Source organism: Topomyia yanbarensis, chromosome 2, assembly GCF_030247195.1.
Source record: "Topomyia yanbarensis strain Yona2022 chromosome 2, ASM3024719v1, whole genome shotgun sequence".
NCBI classification, from domain to species: Eukaryota; Metazoa; Arthropoda; class Insecta; order Diptera; family Culicidae; genus Topomyia; species Topomyia yanbarensis.
Genome location: NC_080671.1, coordinates 431,122,768 through 431,140,658, shown reverse-complemented (window position 1 = coordinate 431,140,658; position 17,891 = coordinate 431,122,768). Strand labels below are relative to the sequence as shown.

Sequence of the window (17,891 nt, the reverse complement as noted above, 5' to 3'; positions counted from 1 at the left end):
TTTGTATGTCGCGTATTTTCATATACTATCGCGTATGTTTCGTCGCGTGTATAAATTCGATTTTATAACGGTGTATCCATTCGCATATTCGCGTGTTATTGGATAATCGCGCGCGGACCGTGAATCTAATAGGAATTTAATTTTCGGTGTACGGTTCAGACGCAAGAAGAGAGTGAATTCGTACATATCACTAGAGTTCCCAGTAATGTCGCCATGGAACGTGTTGTCTAGTAGATATAAGCGTCATTTTATTCTGATTGGTCCAACTGAAGGCATGAACCTGGGCTGCTTAGACCGAAGGTAGAGATTTTCAGACGTGACCGATTCATTATCGCGTGAACATGGGCGTTTGTAGATTATAGGAGACCGCGTTTATATGTTTATTCGTGCTAAAACATTTACTTAATCACCGGGGTGTTTTCATGTTTATGAGACCGCGGGGTTTGGTGTGCGTGGATGATCACGAATGTTTTAAGCGTTTGTATGCGTGCTGAGTGCTAGAAGAGAGTGTGATTTACCATATCACTAGAGTTTCCAGTCATGTCGCCATGGAACGTGTTGTTTAATGAATATGATCGTCATTTTTGGATTAGTTCAACTAAGGCTATGCTGCTAGAGCCGAGGGTAGGAGGTTTCGTACGTGACCGATTCATGATCGCCCGAACACATGTGTTTGTAGGACCGCGGTTGAGACCCTTTCCATTTAGCTCCCGTATCCGCAGGCCATTTAACTTCCAGTGTTGTCTCGATCTACTCGGATAGTTTCTACCCGGCAGTGCATCTACCCAATTTCGACTGATAGTTTGTCGGCGGTAGAATTCCTCCCCATATCGATGCCCATTGTTTGTTCAACTTAGCTCCAAGTTTTGTCGCGATCTTCTGGGGTGCCGAGGTTGGTCCGGTGCTTCCGGTTCGCGCTGGCGCCACGACTACCCACCGCTGGCACTTCACGCGATCAACTCAAATTAGTCCTCGGCGGTGGAACTAGCCTGCTCACATGCTTTCCGGTAGGTTCACGAGCTCAGTCCAGCGATTCTGAGTAGAGCGTGTTCCATCCTCGCTTGATCATACCATCGTTTTCGTTGCAGATCGGACATAATTTGCACAGTAGTTCCGTTAATTGCGTTGCACGTATTCTCATTGCGATACATTCTTTGGAAGATGTTATCTGGGTTGGTGTTTGCCCCGCTGATGGAAAACATTACGCTTTGCATTGAGTGGAACCGTGGGTAGTCAAAAATCGTGTGCTCCGGTGTCTTCAATATTTTTACACTCCGAACAGAGAGGGGACTCCGCATACCCAAATCTGGTCCTCATTGCTGAAAACCGCCTGGATTACCGTACCGGGAAAATCACGTTGATACGCTCGCTAGGAGTCTCTTCTTGCTACTGGTTATTGCCCAATTCTTCGACATGATTCCGACCAAAGCATGAGAGGCTGAAAGCAAAAGTTGGTTAAAATATTCTGTTAGATCAGAAATGGTATATTTATCACAACCTCAGGCAAAAGTGGGTCAAATAGTAATTAGCGAAAAATGCTTCGACAAAATTTCGAGGACAAGAAAGGTATAGTATATTAACCCTTTTAGGATCTAAGTAAATTGGACATAGGATCATAACAGGCGTTAGGAATATTTCTTATTCGTACCTGTGGGTACTGAAATTTCATAAATTTTACGACGCCTTGGAAATCGTTAGTAGCTAACGGAGATTGTTTATTGACGCCACAGTGAAAACCAAAATGGCGACTCACAGTTACCACAAAACCGTGAAAGCTGCCATCAAGACGGCTGTCATTTGAAAGGAGGTGATCAGTAGATGTCAGAAATTGGTGATTAACGCCATTTTGAAATGCAAGATAACGACTTCCTGTTGCCAGAAAACAGTAAAAACCTGGGACGGGACATGCAACGTGAAAAAAGTAAATGTCACCGCGAACCGGCAATGGCCTGTCATTGCGAACCGGACCTTTCTTGACGATTTTCATTTTCTTGCAATGGACAGTATCTGAGTAGTATCGCAATATTCATGGATTGACACTAGCTTCAAGTCAATGTTGGATTTTGATGAGACGAGCATTCCATAACTTATTTAGTAATAGGTTCCGTGTCCTATTGCGAAAATGTGATTTTATTCAAGTTTCTCTTTAATAGAGAAAAATTGGTTTTGATCTTAATTTTTCTCTTTAGGGAGAAATAAAACATAGTGCAAAAGTATCTATCCCGACAACTGGCTGTATGGAGTAGCATTACATTTTTACAAAGTGAGCATTTCTGAATAAATCCAATAAACTATACATCTATTATATATTCGCGGCAGCCATCTTCCCAGAGCAATAAATACATGATAACAATTCTGAAAGTTGCATAAATCGTATCACTTATCAAGATGAATCCAGATTTGCAAAACTCTTCACTCCATCCCACTAACAAAACTCATTCCCGTGGTAAACGTATACATGGTCTCCAACCTTTGGTACACTGACATTCCTTCCTTGATAACTGTGAGGAGATGGTCGTAGGGCGCTTTATTGGCATCGCAAAGCATAGAACTCGAAACGTGCACATTGAAGATGGATAGCTACTCTCATGTTCAATTCGTTGATTCTTTGAGCTATTTCATTTGTTCTAACCAATCACGGAGCAGCAGTACGAATATTGTACGGTCATTATGTCCATGCTTATGTTCGTGACCAACGACTAACCTTTCAATACAGGGGTCCCTTTTCAAAATTTCGGAAGAATTTTTTTTTATTTCGATTATAGAGGTTTTAACCTTAAGGTCATTCGCCTCTTCGAGTTAGAAAAATCTCTTATGAAAAATTTCTAACCCTATGTGCGGGGTCGGGATCCGAACCTAGGTGCGCTGCGTACAAGGTAATCGATTTACCAACTACGCTACGCCCACCCCCGAGAAGAAAAGTCGTGTACGGTTTAACACTCTTATAATGTTGTTGTACTGCATGGATTTAATCAAATTCTGTACCATTTTGTTGAAACAGCAATGTTGTATTCAATTTCGGAGTATGTATGACATGCATTAAGGGCGTAAAACTGCATTGAAAAACCTGTGTGAAATAGTGAAAATTTTCAGCTCATTTCGGTTAGAGCCGTCAATATGGTATACCAATCGAACACACGCCAATCGAAATGATGAAAAGTTTCAAATATAGGTTCGCCCCAGATTTGTTTCAATATATTTCGTATTGAGCTGCTTAGAGCGAATGGAGCATGTCCTCAAAGCAGGCCCGTGCGTAGAAAATTCTCAAGGGGAGGGTTTTGATTTGTTTTACGCTTCTGTTAAAATAATGGTATGGAAACCCTCAAAATAAGAAGAGGCTTGGATGCCTGAGTCTTGTTTAACAATCGACTCAGCTCAACAGATTGGGTAAATGTCCTATCGAGAAGGACACTAGGCAGAGTTCGTGGTCCGGGATGCCACATTGAAATCAGCGTTTCGGTAAAAAAACTTTCTACCATCTGTGATGACTAAAACAGAAACAATCTGTGAATATATTACTATGTTTTAATTGCCGCAAGGTTCTACTGTATCGATTTTGTTGGCTATTTTTGGCAAATTTGAGACTAAGAGAAACGAAAGCAATGAAATTGAAAGACGGATAGATATTCTAGAGCGAATCAGTTATAAACTTAGAACGGAAAACTAGAAACTAGGCAGGCTCATATGGGCATGATCGAAAGGAAATGTGAAGAATTCTTTGCCTTCTGCAGAGTAGGAGTTGGGCGTTGCACCCAAGTCTACCGCATGGTCTATGGTAGAACATAATTCATCATCATGTTTTACCGCCGACGCCGGCGGCGAATACGACAACTCTTGATAAAATTTTCTGATACAGGAAATCCAATAAGATTTGTAAAGCTTAGTCTTGTAGTTACTCGATGAACCAAAAATAGAAAAAAGTTCGAGTTTCGGAAAATGGTTTCATAAAAATCAAAAAATCCCATATCTTGCTGTAAAATTCGCTCACTTTTCTTCAAAATAGTAGGGACAAAAAAAATTTATTCGGTTTTCTGTGGTTCATCGACAGGCTGTGCATTCTCATAAAAAAATCAAGTCGATTCGTTGATTATTTTTTGAGTTATCGTGTTCGCCAATTTCAAAAATGCGGTTTCAAGAAAAACGCTACTAAAGGATGTCCCACATCAAATTGCAACACGGAAAACAACGCTGTAGAAAATGACCCATTGGCTATTTTCTCTTGAAAATTTGGGAAGAAGTAGTTTAGAAGGTACTGTTTACACTGTATTTTTGGCGTTGTCAGTTTTTCGAAAATAGTTTCCAATAGATTTAAAGCTGCATGTATTATAGCAAATATGCACGAGAAATGCAACGCTGTTTAAAATAAAAGAACTTCAGCGTGGCTACCGAGATTGCGGAAGACTATTCTAGAGGTTCAATACTAGCAATAAAAAAATAATAAAATAAGAAGTCGATTTTTTTGGCCACTACATCAGACGCCCCTTTAAAATGCTAAAAAATCTGTGAAAAATCACAATATTTCCAAAAACTATGGAAATCTGCGAAATTTTCACCAAAATTTCAAAAATATGTCATCTGTAAAATGTGATCAAAAATTGTGAAAAAAAAATTCTTTGAAATTACAGAAAAAAATGTGAATATGGTAACCTTACTTGTGGTAGTGTCAAAGTGCTACTTCAGTAGGAATTTTGCCCTTGTTCTTTATATTTTGTGTTAATCGCTTATGTTTTCATCCATTGCTGCTTTTTCTTGTTTGTTGTCTAACTATCGCTGTATATCTGACCTGCTCAGGTCTGCTGCAAATATCGTCACCTGTTGAGTCACGAAGCTATTCATAGGTGTCGACCATAATGATTTACATCTCTTTACAGCCACCTTCGCAGGGTTTCTTATCCTTCTTGGCGCTACTCGTTCCTATTCATCTGCTTGCTGGTGCTGAGAGTTTCTCGGCGGCAGCATTTCTCCCGATACCAATACCCATTTTCGTTATCCATTTAGCTGTCAGCCACTCCGTGTTTTTCCTCCTTAGCTCCCGTTACTCACCCGGTGGCCGACCTTTCCTGTATAATTGGTGTACTTACAACTGTTGCTAATATTGAAACTAGTCGAAACTTGAACCGCTCCAGAAAAGTCGACCAACTTCACTTACATCCCTTTTCAGCCACTTTCGCAATGTTCCTCTCTTGGTTTCTTTAACCACTTGTTTCTAGAGTTTCTAGAGGTGAGCTCAAAAGCCATTTTATGTGTCAAAACGGTTCGTAGCATATTTTTTCCTAAACAGGAAGTTAATATTTTTTTTAAAACTAATTCAAAACCATCATGGGAAGTCATGGAAAAACCCTCCTCTTGCGCACGGCCTTCCTTAAAGGGATGAACAATACCGAGAAGGAAATATTTGTGAGCTGTACACGACTGGTGGATGAATCAGTTTGTGTGGTTATCTGCTACTAGTAGAGGCAATTATTTTCACATATGATGGTTACAAGTAGCCTACACAACGAAAAACCGGATTTTAAACACTCGACTGAATCCACTTTGTGATTGGTTACCGCTACTTTCATGCACCGAGCCGGAAATCTTGAACAGAAAGAGTTGTGATTTTAGTCGGTTTCTACTAGTCAATCTTGTTGGATGGTCGGATACTACATTTCAACATTGGGAGAGAAGGTGATTATTCGAAATCAGCCGGCACCGTGGACTTGCTGTAATAATTAGTTTGTTCTGCTCCGCGCTAGTAACGGGGTACATTTGGAACAAAATCTCCCACCCAAATCTTTGGAAAACAAATTAGCCCTTATTAGTGCAATCAAACCGTCAACCAAGAATTAACTTGAAAAATCTTTTCCTTATCAAATATTTTATTTATTTCCGACGAGTCGAAATTAGCATGCACACCAGTGGCGTAGCCAGAAATTTGGTTTGGAGGGGGTTTTGATGAAAATCGCAATTTTTTGCTAAAATTTAATATGAGTTTGATAAATTATTGAAAACTCAAGAACATAAGTAGTCTAACAGATGTCATTCCAGTCTACAAACAAGAAGGATCAACATGGAACAGTTTTCAAACCTCTATAGATTATTTTCTTGCATAATATGTCAATGAAGTCAAACATTGCGATCTTTTAAAGTGGGATAAATGATCTAAAAAATTTTCAACGTTCAAGATCACCTAATATAATAATCCTTGACTTTGAAGGTTTGACAACTTCGGGAAGTTATCAACATAAAACAGCGCCTGCTTTGATATAGAAATTTTAGTGATTAACTCTCATAGAGGTAATTATGGTGAATTAATTTTTCAAAAATATTAGGAGACATGGTGCCTTCAGTAAAGTTTTTGATAATGTCATTTCAAACAATTTTGTTGAAAATATGAAGGCTACATGAATTCAACATATAGGGATTTAAATGGACTGGGCCTGCTCTATTTCTTCTTAGTGAAGAAAAATTTAGGTTAAAACTATTTTTTTCTGCGCTACGGATAAAATGGTTTGAAACAATCATTGCGAGTTGAGAACACAAAACCTATAACTAAATTATGGATGGATGGAACTGAAACTTGCGTTTCGACTTCATCTCATCAGAATCCGACACTAACCTGGTGGGCGGACTAAGCTTGCGCCGAATTGGTGCTAGCTCCTGAAATGGAATCACTCTTTGTGTTTTTGAGTCCTTTTAATATCTGGGAATTATTTGTTTTAAATCCAGTTCCCTTATTTTTTTGTGAGCTTCAAAGGCACCTTGAACGCAATGTGAATTTATTATTTAATTACCGCAGAAGAGATTTATCAAATACAGTAATTTCAAAATAGCTTGTTGTAAAGGTTTTCTACTGCTATATTTCGATACTCTGAATATGTGGGATATTTATGTCTTTGACAAAGTTGTTTGAAATAGCACTTTCGAAAACTTTGCTGAAGACACCAAATTTGGTTGATAGGTAATTCTTGTCTATAATTACTTCTAGGAGGATTAACCGTCAAAATTATTTTATCAGCAGATGAACAGTTCTACGTTTTGAAATTCTTCAATGTTACTTAACATCGAAATTTGGCAGTTTCGAATGAATGTGATCGTGACCGTTAAAAATTTATCGAGCATTAATTTTACTTTTCTTCATTAGTCAACCTCACAACTTGCAGTACTAGTACGTAGCACACAAAATTTTAGTACGCCATTCATTGCATCCTGCTAAGAGGCTATTCATATAGTTGATAATACAACAAAATTACATCAGCTTTCAACTAGTTTCTGAAATGTTATTCTTGTTGTTAACCATATTGAATTGTTGTCTAAACTCTACACAATCTAAAAAAATACATTTTCAGCAAATGTTGAAATGTATGTAAGTTTTCGGTAAACAAGCTTATGTTTTATATGCAATCAATCTATTCAAATTTAGATTCCCATTCGAAAAATTGTCTCTAATCCATATTTTGAAGCATCTTTCCAAAAATGAGCTCATAATAATTCAGACAGTTATTTTATTTTACATTGAAGTAATTTGACAACTATGGGATTATGGCTAAGGGATAAGTTACAAGATCCCCTTTCCACAATTTTCCAAAAGTTCCCATGACGCTTTAAACACAGTTCTCAATGTAGTGATCAGAGAATATTTTTCCAAAAATATTTTGTGGAATATTAAATTAAATTCCTCAGCATCAATTTTTTTTTCAATCCAATTAATTTGGGTTTGGAGGGGGGGGTTTAACCCCCAAATACCCCCCCCCCTGGCTACGCCACTGATGCACACACACGGGAAAACCGATTCTAAATCATCTGACTGAAGCTCGTTCGTGATTGGTTCCCGCTAATTAAATGCACCGGACCGTAAATATTGGACAGTTTTCGTTTGAAGTTCCACTTCTTTAACAATGGAAGTAAACTGATTTCGTTCGCTGGCCAGCCCATTTGGCTTCGAATGGGGACTGAACCGAGTACAAAAACGGGGGTCGTGTGCAAGGGCGGCATCATTAGCGTGTTGCATTCGTACTGGCTACACCACACATACGCTCGTTATGATTGGATGTGGTAAAGGTGGAAAGTTGAAGGGAAAAGCAAAATCCCCCTCGGTTCGTCAGCTTCCAGTTTCCTGTCGGTCGAATCCACCGTTTGTTGTGAAAGGGCTACTACGCTGAGCGTGTCGGTGCTGGAGCATCCAACCAATTGGCAGGAAACCTAGCCCATGCCCATTGATCGCCGGCGTGACCATTGCCCAGGATACTGTTTTGTCTAACATTTGTACCATTTTTCTGCCAAAGAAAACCCAAAACGAATTGAGTTTTTCTTTATTGGCAGGTTAACCCTTTCATGCCCAACTTTTTACACCTAGGGTTTCAAAACTATTTATCCTTGAAAACGGTGGGGTCAAGAAACACGAAAAGCCTTTTTTCATAAAGATAGGTGCTTCCCTCGCAGTGCTAGAAGATGCTCAATTTTTACATTCCAATGCTTAATACATTTCTCCTAGAATATTTACAATAGTCCAATTGGGTGGAAAACGTAGCCAAAGACAGTCTAAATTGATAATTTTTATCAGTTTTCAATAATATTGCAACATAACGAAGATATATGAAAAATTTATTTTCTGACATCAACACAAACTGTCCCTGGCAGCACTGCTCCATCGGAATCCTATCAGAATAATTGTAATAACTTCAGTTCTAGAGCTGATTCTTGGAACTGTTAATACGCAAATGAAAGGCAATAGTCACATTTATTAGCGTTACTTGTTTTTGTGAGCAACTTTTGCCTCATTCAAAAGATAAAGTTGTTTAAAACGTTGTTGTCCACAAACAACATGGGCATGAATGGGTTAAGCGAGACCAAAAAAACCGAACCTGCCCTTTTCAGGGCGACCATTGTATTCACATGAAGAGAAGGAAAGGTGTGGTTTCATTTTACATAATTCAATGCAAAATGAAAATTTCAGGACTGAACTAGCGAGTAAAATAGTTTTTACTAAGGAGAAAAATAGCGTAGTTCATCTTGCAATAGCTTGCTAAGCCAAACGAAATGTTTCGATTTCACTAGTTCTCAACCGCTTAAAATGATCTCCTTTTTTGCGAGACATCACACAGAAACACAAAATTGTGTCTTCGTTTTTTGCCTTTCTCAATAGAAAGGTATTGCAATTGCTCTGAAAACCGACTTTTTAACGGAGGCCCGGAGGGCCGAGTGACATATACCATTCGATTCAGTTCGTCGAGTTCGGCAAATGTCTGTATGTGTGTATGTATGTATGTGTGTGTGTATGTGTGTGTGTATGTGACCAAAAATGTCACTCATTTTTCTCAGAGATGGCACCGATTTTGACAAACTTAGTCTCAAATGAAAGGTGCAACGTTCCCATAGGCTGCTATTGAATTTCTAATGGATCCGACTTCCGGTTCCGGAATTACAGGGTGATAAGTACGAACACGCAGAAAATGTCGATTTTAATAAATTCTGCAATGAATGTATAAAGGTGAAAATTTTTCCAAAATATGACCACAACTGCTTCGATTTGTAGTATTAGGTCACTAACATCCATTCAAAGTCTATTTGGCCACATTGGCCACCATCATCGGTTCCGGAAGCCCCGGCGGAAGTATCTAAATTCAGAATAACAGTCACATCGGTTTCTCGGAGATGGCTAGACCGATTCGACTAAACTTGGCCTCAAATGAAAGGTATTGCGTCCCCGTAAATGGCTATTTAATTTCATCCCGATCCGACTTCCGGTTCCGGAGTTACAGGTTGTGGCGTGCGATCACATAGCAAATTGTGATTCAAACCGATACTCCGATGAAAGCAAAAAAGGTAAAAATTTCGCTAAAATGTCTCTCAAACAACTTAAATTTGCTGTTCTAGGTCACCGACGGCCAACCAAACTTTCGTTGACTACATTAACCACCATAGACGGTTCCGGAAGTGCCCGGGAAAAGCGGCCATCTTTCAAAATTTACGAACTCACATCAGTTTCCCGGAAATGGTTGGGCCAATTTTCACAAACTTAGTCCCAAATGATAGCTATAATATCCCCATAGATGTCTATAAAATTTCGTACGGATCGCTTATATGGTTCCGGAAATATAGACTAAACCGTCCGGTCACATATGAAATTCCCATATAAGCCGGAACTCAAATTTTTTTTCAAAGGGGGGACCACATGAAATTTCAGAAATCGGATTCGTATTTTTGATGCCAAACATCTTTAAAATGCATGAAACGTCGAGATTTTATGTTATCTCGAAAAAAAAATTTTTTTATAAAAATCGACTTTTTGGGACTTTGCCGATTTTGCACCTTTTTGCCTTTCTCATATAAAGAAAGGCTATGCAATCACTGTAAAAATCGACTTTTTAACCGAGGCCCGGAGGGCCGAGTGTCATACACCATTCGATTCAGTTCGTCGAGATCGGCAAATGTCTGTGTGTGTGTATGTATGTGTGTGTATGTGTGTGTGTATGTGTGTGTGTGTCATTTAAACTCACACAATTTTCTCAGAGATGGCTGAACCGATTTTCGCAAACTTAGTTTCATCTGAAAGGTATAACGCTCCCATAAGCTGCTATTGAATTTTTAGTTGATCCGACTTCTGGTTCCGGAGTTACGGGTTGAAGAGTGCGGTCACACAGCAAATTCCCATATAAACTCAAATGATGTAAAACATATTAAAATTGATGTAACATTACTCTAGTTTGCGGGTCTGGATCACTAATGATCAATCAAAGTAGCTTTGACCACATTGGCCACCTATGACGGTTCATGACGCCCCCGGGGAACCCGCCAAGTTCCTAAGCTAATATCACACCCATTCCCCAACTAATTCTCTACCGATTTTTACAAACTTGATTTCAAATGAAAGATACAGTAATGCCATTGACTGCTGCTGAATTTCATTCGGTTCTGACTCTTGCTTCCGGAGTTACAGGGGTGTTAGTAAGGATACACTGGAATTTCCCATATAAATCGGTACAATCGTAATACCTCAGAGGCTAAAAACTATTGAAATGGTCACCAAATAACTTCTAATCGCAGATCTAGATCACTGATTGCCAATCAAACATTCTTTGAATATATTGTCCACTATCGACGATTCCGGAAGTCCGGAATTCCGGGCATATTCCACAATTAAAGTCAAATCGGTTCTTCGGTGATGACTGAACCGATTTTCTCAAACCAAGTCTCAAATGGAAGGCAAAATATGCAGTTGAGTATTGCGTCGCCGCCCCCCCCCCGCGTCTTGCCCTTACACCTCCCTCCTTCATCACTCCCCTCCTCTTTGACCACCCTCACGCCCGCATTTCCTTCATCCATCCCGTATACCGAAATAAGATGAAGGATTTCTGACGCATCCTCCACTCCCACTCTACTAACCCCCCATTCCCTACACGTTCAAACCCATTCCACCAACCTTTCCAAATTATAATCACATGAAGATAACATTGAACTCATGCTTATTAAGCTAATTAAATATTATTCTTTTGCCTTTCTCATATAGAAAAGTTATGCAATTGCTTCAAAAACCGATTTTCTAACCGAGGCCCGGAGGGCCGAGTCTCATATAACATTAGTCGAGTTTGCCGAGATCGCAAAATATCTGTGTGTATGTATGTGTGTATGTATGTATGTATGTATGTATGTATGTATGTATGTATGTATGTATGTATGTATGTGTGTGTATGTGCGGATTTGTTAACAAAATGTCCACATCGGTTTCTCGGAGATGGCTGAACCGATTTTTACAAACTTGATTTTAAATGAAAGGTCGATCAGCTGCTGTTGAATTTTATGTGGATCCGAGTCCTGGTTCCTGAATTACAGGGTGATACGTACGATCACGCAGCAAATCCCGATTCTAACGAATTCTGCGATGAATGTAAAAAGGTGAAGTTTTTTCCAAAATGTAAACAGAACTGTTGAATTTGTAGATCTAGGTCACCAACAGTCATTCAAAGTCTCTTTGGCCACACTGTCCACCATCGACGGATCCGGAAGCATCCAAATTCAGAATAACGGTTATATTGGTTTCTCGAAAATAGCTAGACCGATTTGATCAACTTAGTCTCAAATGAAAGGTGTTGCGTCCCCGGAAACTGATATTAAATTCCATCTCCATCCGACTTCCGGCTCCGGAGTTACGGGTTGTGAAGTGCGATCACATAGAAAACTCCGATTCAAACCGATACCGCGATGAATGCAAAAAGGTGCTCTTATATATACTTACCAAGTGTAATAAGAATGAAAGATATTTCCGTAATGTTATATTGTACGAACCAGCTATTAAATCATAGTTTGGAGAAATGAGAAAGGCACAATTGCACCTCTAGGTGGATTAAAACAGGTTTTTCAGATCAATATTACCGTGGCTGTTTTTTCTTTTTCAAAATTTTAGAACTCGAATAATGATTTATTTTCCTGTATATAGTTGTCATGTGATGTATAATAATAAAATGTAATATATGCATTTAAAAGCTTTTAATGAATATAAACAACGGACACATTCTCGTGATTCATGATTGAGAAAGGCACAATTGCACCGCTAGGTGGATTAAAATAGGTTTTTTTTGAGCTGGCGTCAATGCGGCGCTAGCATTGTTCTGTTTCTAAGTTAGTGTCGGATTCTGATGAGACGACGTCGAAACGCAAATTCCAAAACTAAATTAGTTATAGGTTTTTTTGCCTTTTGAAGCGCAAACGTGATTTTAAACAATTTTCTCTTTAGTAGAAAAAAAATAGTTTTTACCTAAATTTTCTCTACTAAGGAGAAAAATAGCGAAAATTTCATGAAAATGTTTTTATTACAATATAATTGATTGGTCCTGAAAAGGACCATTGATTTGTTTTATTGTAGGAGACACATCCACTAACGACGGATCCCGCAAGCCAGTTAGATATCTTTCGTCATGATGGTTACTAGCTTGGCGTAGATGGTGCACTTTTTTGTATCCTCGAACAAACGGACTATCTGTTTGATACTGGCCATGGCACGATAAAATCTGCTCTGTTGGCTGGTAGCACACCAACGGTCGAACGAATGATGACAAAAACCGTCCGACCATTGTATAGTCGCACGAAGACGCACTACTATCGCCCTCTCACTCGTTTTCGTGTCATGTGCCTTTCTGTTCCCTTCTGCTACTAATACTAGTATCACCAAAACGAAAAGGGGGTTTCCCCCACCATCCATCCAGTGACCAGTGCTGCCACATTTGCGTTTTCAGTTTTTATCAATAACATTCCAACAATATTTCCAACGAATGTTTGATATTGGGAAAGAAGGAAAAACACTCGGAAATATTCATTTGTTCCATTTTTAATAATTTTCTCCTTAGCGGAGAAAAAATAGTTTTTACCTAAATTCTTCTCCGCTAAGGAAAAATGTTGCATTGGCTTGCTAAGGCAACATCCATAAATGACGTAGCATTTTTTGAGTGATTTTTAACACCCCCTCCCCCATAGTAGCATTTCGTCACAAACCTCTAATTACCCCCTGGTAATTACGAATGATGGTAATCCTTCCCCCTTGTTATGGTAAAAAATAAAAAAAATAAAAAACTATGTTAGTTAGATGAAACGATGTATGTATGTAAGATTGTCGTGGCATCAGGTCAACTCCTATTCCCCTTTAGAAAGCTACGTAGTATTTTTTGGAGCAGCCGTCCATCCGGTGCTAGTTTGGTCCTATCACTAAGTTAGTGTCGGGTGCTGACGAGAGGAACTCGAAACAGACCTCCATAATTAGTTTGCCAAAAACGTTAATATAGAAATCCAACGATATAGGGTCATATCAAAGACCGATGCTTTAATTGATCCAGTGGTTCCATTCTTAAAATGCAATATACAATACATGGCAAAATATCGATCCGAACTCGAGAATTTAAACCTATCGACATGACCGAGACACTTTTGAACTCTGTTCACAAGAAACAGTGAATTATTGCATATTCCATCAAACCACAAGAAAGTTAAACCTTTGAACTGCGGTATTTTTCCGAGGATCTATACCAAGCATAGGTAACAGAAACACAATGGTCGGACCATCGCTACCGAAGATCGCGTCCAATGGAGACGCGGGATGGTTCACCGTGAGAGGTTATAAACTTTCTATCCACAACGCATATTTTCAAATCACCACCTTGGAACAGTTTCAAATCACTGGTATCGAATTCCCTACTAGAAGCATGCTACCAAACCAAAAATCGTCTCGTTTGTTATCTTTTGTGACGAAATTATTTTCGTTGAACTCCAGAATTTCAAAAGCGATAAGACCCGGACACCTGTGGCGATTGAGTTCACACGAACTTTGTAGCTTGTGCATGCCTGCGATGCTAGCTGAATTCTGAGTCACGCATCGTCTTCTTCTAGCTCAAAACCAGTTGCCTCGGCGATTCCTCTAATTTTCCAGAATCGAAAAAACACGCACTTAAACTTAACTACTTACCCATCGCCGTTGTTATTGCGGCAATCCTCAACATCTTTTTCATTCGGCGAAACAACAATCCGGTACACATCTCCGGAATAACTGTCCCCATTCCGGGAACCACTAGAGATATCAAACTTGGGATCCTTCATCCCTTTAGCCGAAACGTGCTCCTTAATAGCTTCGATCACATTCCCCGGTAGAACAGACATGATCACTAATTTTCGCCTTTAAATCTTCACTTCAAAATCGGAAAACAAAAAAACGATCGACCAACCACTTGTCATCAACACACAAAATAAAACAAGTAACTGAATTCGACCTGACTGCTGCTGGTAGGTACCTGTCCGGCGTTTGACTGACTGACTGACTGACTAAACTGTCAAACCCTCACGACATAGCTCAGGCGGCTCGCGTTGCTCTACTGACTGAAATCGCGTGAATTCGCCGATATTTAATATATGTATATAAACAAGCGCACGGAATGTGATCAAGCGCCTCCATCGACAAGTACGGTACGGTACGGTGCGGTGCGGCTCGGCGCGGCGCTGCGGAACTGTATCGTGTGTTGTGCTGAGCGCGTTGTGATGCGACGCGCTACGCTCTACACGTATGTAACCCTTTTTTGCTCTGGTCGAACCTGAAGAGAGCGCACGCTGTCGCCGTCGCCGCCGCCGCCGCCTCTAGATCGAGCTAGAGCAGCAGCACATTTGTATCGCCGCGCGAACCTACTACAACCGAACAAGCGCGCTTTTCTCTCATCTATTTACCCGCCACCAAAAAATACCTATCTACTCACGAAAGCGCGCGCACTCACATAAGCGCATCTTTTGGGGGCAGCCGCACTCGCGAGTAGATTATAGATCGTCATCGCCATTCGCATCGAACCGCCTCACGCCTGCCTGCTATGCGATGATGGGGTTTGTTGTTTTCTGGCTGGTCACCGTCACAGCATCGCATCGACGCAAGACAGCGACAGCGCCTATGGATGGGCGAATCGAATGGTGGCATGATGGCTAGGTAAGGCGCCAACCGAGATGCGTGCCTACTGCGGTCTTCGAAATTGTTGTTGTTGTTGGCAAATATAGATTTGAACGCGCACTTGATTATTATTGCGGTGATGAAGCACAAAGCGGGTGTGCGGAGTCGCACTTTTTGGCGATGATAGAAATATCAGATTTATATTGGATGTAATTCTGGTATCGGCTTTGGCCTTGAAAAAACTAGCGAAAACAAACTCAAGAGTTCATGACCAACGACCGCGAGAAGTGATGTTTCCAATGGGACTTCCAGATATCAGATCGAGGTGTCGTATGCTCAGTAGTCTTAAAATGTCCGAATCGGATGATATTTCAGCCACTGGACTACTCTAGGTTACTCAACTTCCCGTTCAACTAGTTGACGCCCAAGTGGTGGAGCAAGGTTGGAATGGGGAACCACGCGGTTGGCTTATTTTGACGATGATGATGGTTTAGATATGGTGTGTGAGGTTTTGTTTTTTTATGCCATCTCATCAGGAATGTGAGTTGCGCGCGGGTACGTTCTACCATCGCAGTGATTATGAATCTATTTCCCCTCCCCATGTGTGGAAGATTTAAAAAAAAATTCGCACATGGGTTGATCTCTGCTCTAACATATCCGGTTTTGCGAGTTATTTTTTGTTCTTTTAATTTATGCTATCGTTCGGGTCCCGAATTTCGCGCAATTATTTTTCTTTGCGAATTCCTCAGTCAATGCTAAATTTACGTCAATGTTTCATATTGCGATTCGAAATATTCAAATAATTTGCATAATTGTAAAATGTAAAATTTAAACTGCACCTGGATTCTAAGCCACGAACCTGTTTAGCTCAGCTTAGTTGACCGCCCGTGAGTTTCCCGTTATTGATCAAAGCCTATTGAAATTGCATATTGAACCAATTGTATGATACTTGGGAGTAGTACATCATACTCAACGTGCAACCTAAAGATACTAAGATTATAGTATGATCAATAACGTTGGCCATCCCATGCTGGTCAATTCTGGGATGGGAAGGTTATTTTAACACTTGTGACTATTATGACCGAGTAATTCTTTGTATCTTCCACAAGTGTCGCAGGATAAAATTTGTGTTAGTAGGTAGGGAGATGAATCAGGATATATCTTGGTAGATATTGTGATTTAGCTAAGTACTCACGTCCCTTTTCTTTTTATTTTAGATCAAAGTTTTCAGGTGTGCGACCTCCAGTAGAAATATGAATGCCGATCGAATAAGCATTTTAATAATTATTCTTCCGCGTTGCGTTACATAAAAGGAAAAAGCCGCGTGGAATATAATAGAGGTATCTATTCATCTATAGACAATGTGATCTTTGTAATATGTACGAAAGTTGCTCGCAAACAATTTGCGAGAATTCGAAACGAGCAATTTGAACTCCGAACAGCCGGCCATCAGGAGTATTGCTTCTTATTAACACTTGATGATTATTTCCAAAGTTTGCAGTACAAAGCAAGCGTACGAAAAGTGTAAAAGATATCCCAAATGAATGTGAAGAAATTTACTACGAAATTTTAATGACATATTGGCATCTCCACTCTCCCTATCAGACACGCTTCCATAATTTAAATGATATGTAACACAATGTGTAATAAATATAATGAACACAAACACAAGGGCTCTTGACCCATCGGCGGACCAGAAGAAGAATGGATGGGAGAAAAGTAATGCTGGCAAAGACCGACTATGAGCGGTTCAAACTAGAAAGAGTGACGCAGAGTACTGCACTGGATGATTTTGAAGAAACGATCAGGAGTGCGTTTTTATGAAGTTTTTGCTTCTGATGGTCCTACATTTTCTAACAGAGTGAAGTGTTGAAATGTGTACCACTGCAGTGCACTGTTTAGGAAAGCAAAGGTAGTACAAAGCTAGTATCAGACCTTCATGAGACCTCAAGAAGTCACTTTTGGAGGTACAGTAATGACCCGTTTTTATCAACCAACCGAAAAATTTTGGTTGATAAAACGGGGAAGTTGATAAAATCGGGAATTTTTTTTAACTTCCTTTTTCCATCCTACATAATTAGAAGCAACTTGAGAATTGTCTCAAGTTGCTTCTAATTATGTGCGCAAAAAATCGTATTCAACCGAACCGCTCGACAGTTGTCTAATCCAACTTACAAGCAAAGGATCGATCTGAAATTAGACTCATTATGAATGACAATGCATTCTGTCAACGAAGTTTAACAGTTAATCTCCTTAAACATGAGATGCAAAAATTATTCTTTGATTAATTAGACACAAAGCGTTGGTAGTTTACTGTCATTCTACGCCTATGTTCTAAAACTGATAACTCACTGAAAGCCATTCGATGAAGAAAATAACAAAAGAAATTTTTGTTTTCCTAATTAGTTGATTTCAACAGAAAAATGAATAACGTAACTAAATTTTCTCTTAATTTTGAGAGATTCTCAAATAATAGTTATTGAAAATTATTATTGATTTT

At 39.6% G+C, this 17,891-nt stretch overlaps 2 protein-coding genes across 6 annotated transcripts in view; one reads left to right on the top strand and one right to left on the bottom strand.

The window, feature by feature from the left end:
- Nucleotides 1-14,856, bottom strand: part of LOC131685419 (uncharacterized) — a 52,610-nt gene extending 37,754 nt beyond the window's left edge. The window contains exon 1 of the mRNA XM_058969112.1: nucleotides 14,432-14,856. Coding sequence (XP_058825095.1) covers nucleotides 14,432-14,622 — 191 coding nt within the window. The 5' untranslated portion in view covers nucleotides 14,623-14,856. The remainder of the gene's footprint in view (nucleotides 1-14,431) is intronic.
- Nucleotides 1-17,891, top strand: part of LOC131685420 (transport and Golgi organization protein 2) — a 153,369-nt gene that overhangs the window by 45,082 nt on the left and 90,396 nt on the right. The gene's annotated exons all lie outside the window — the stretch shown is intronic.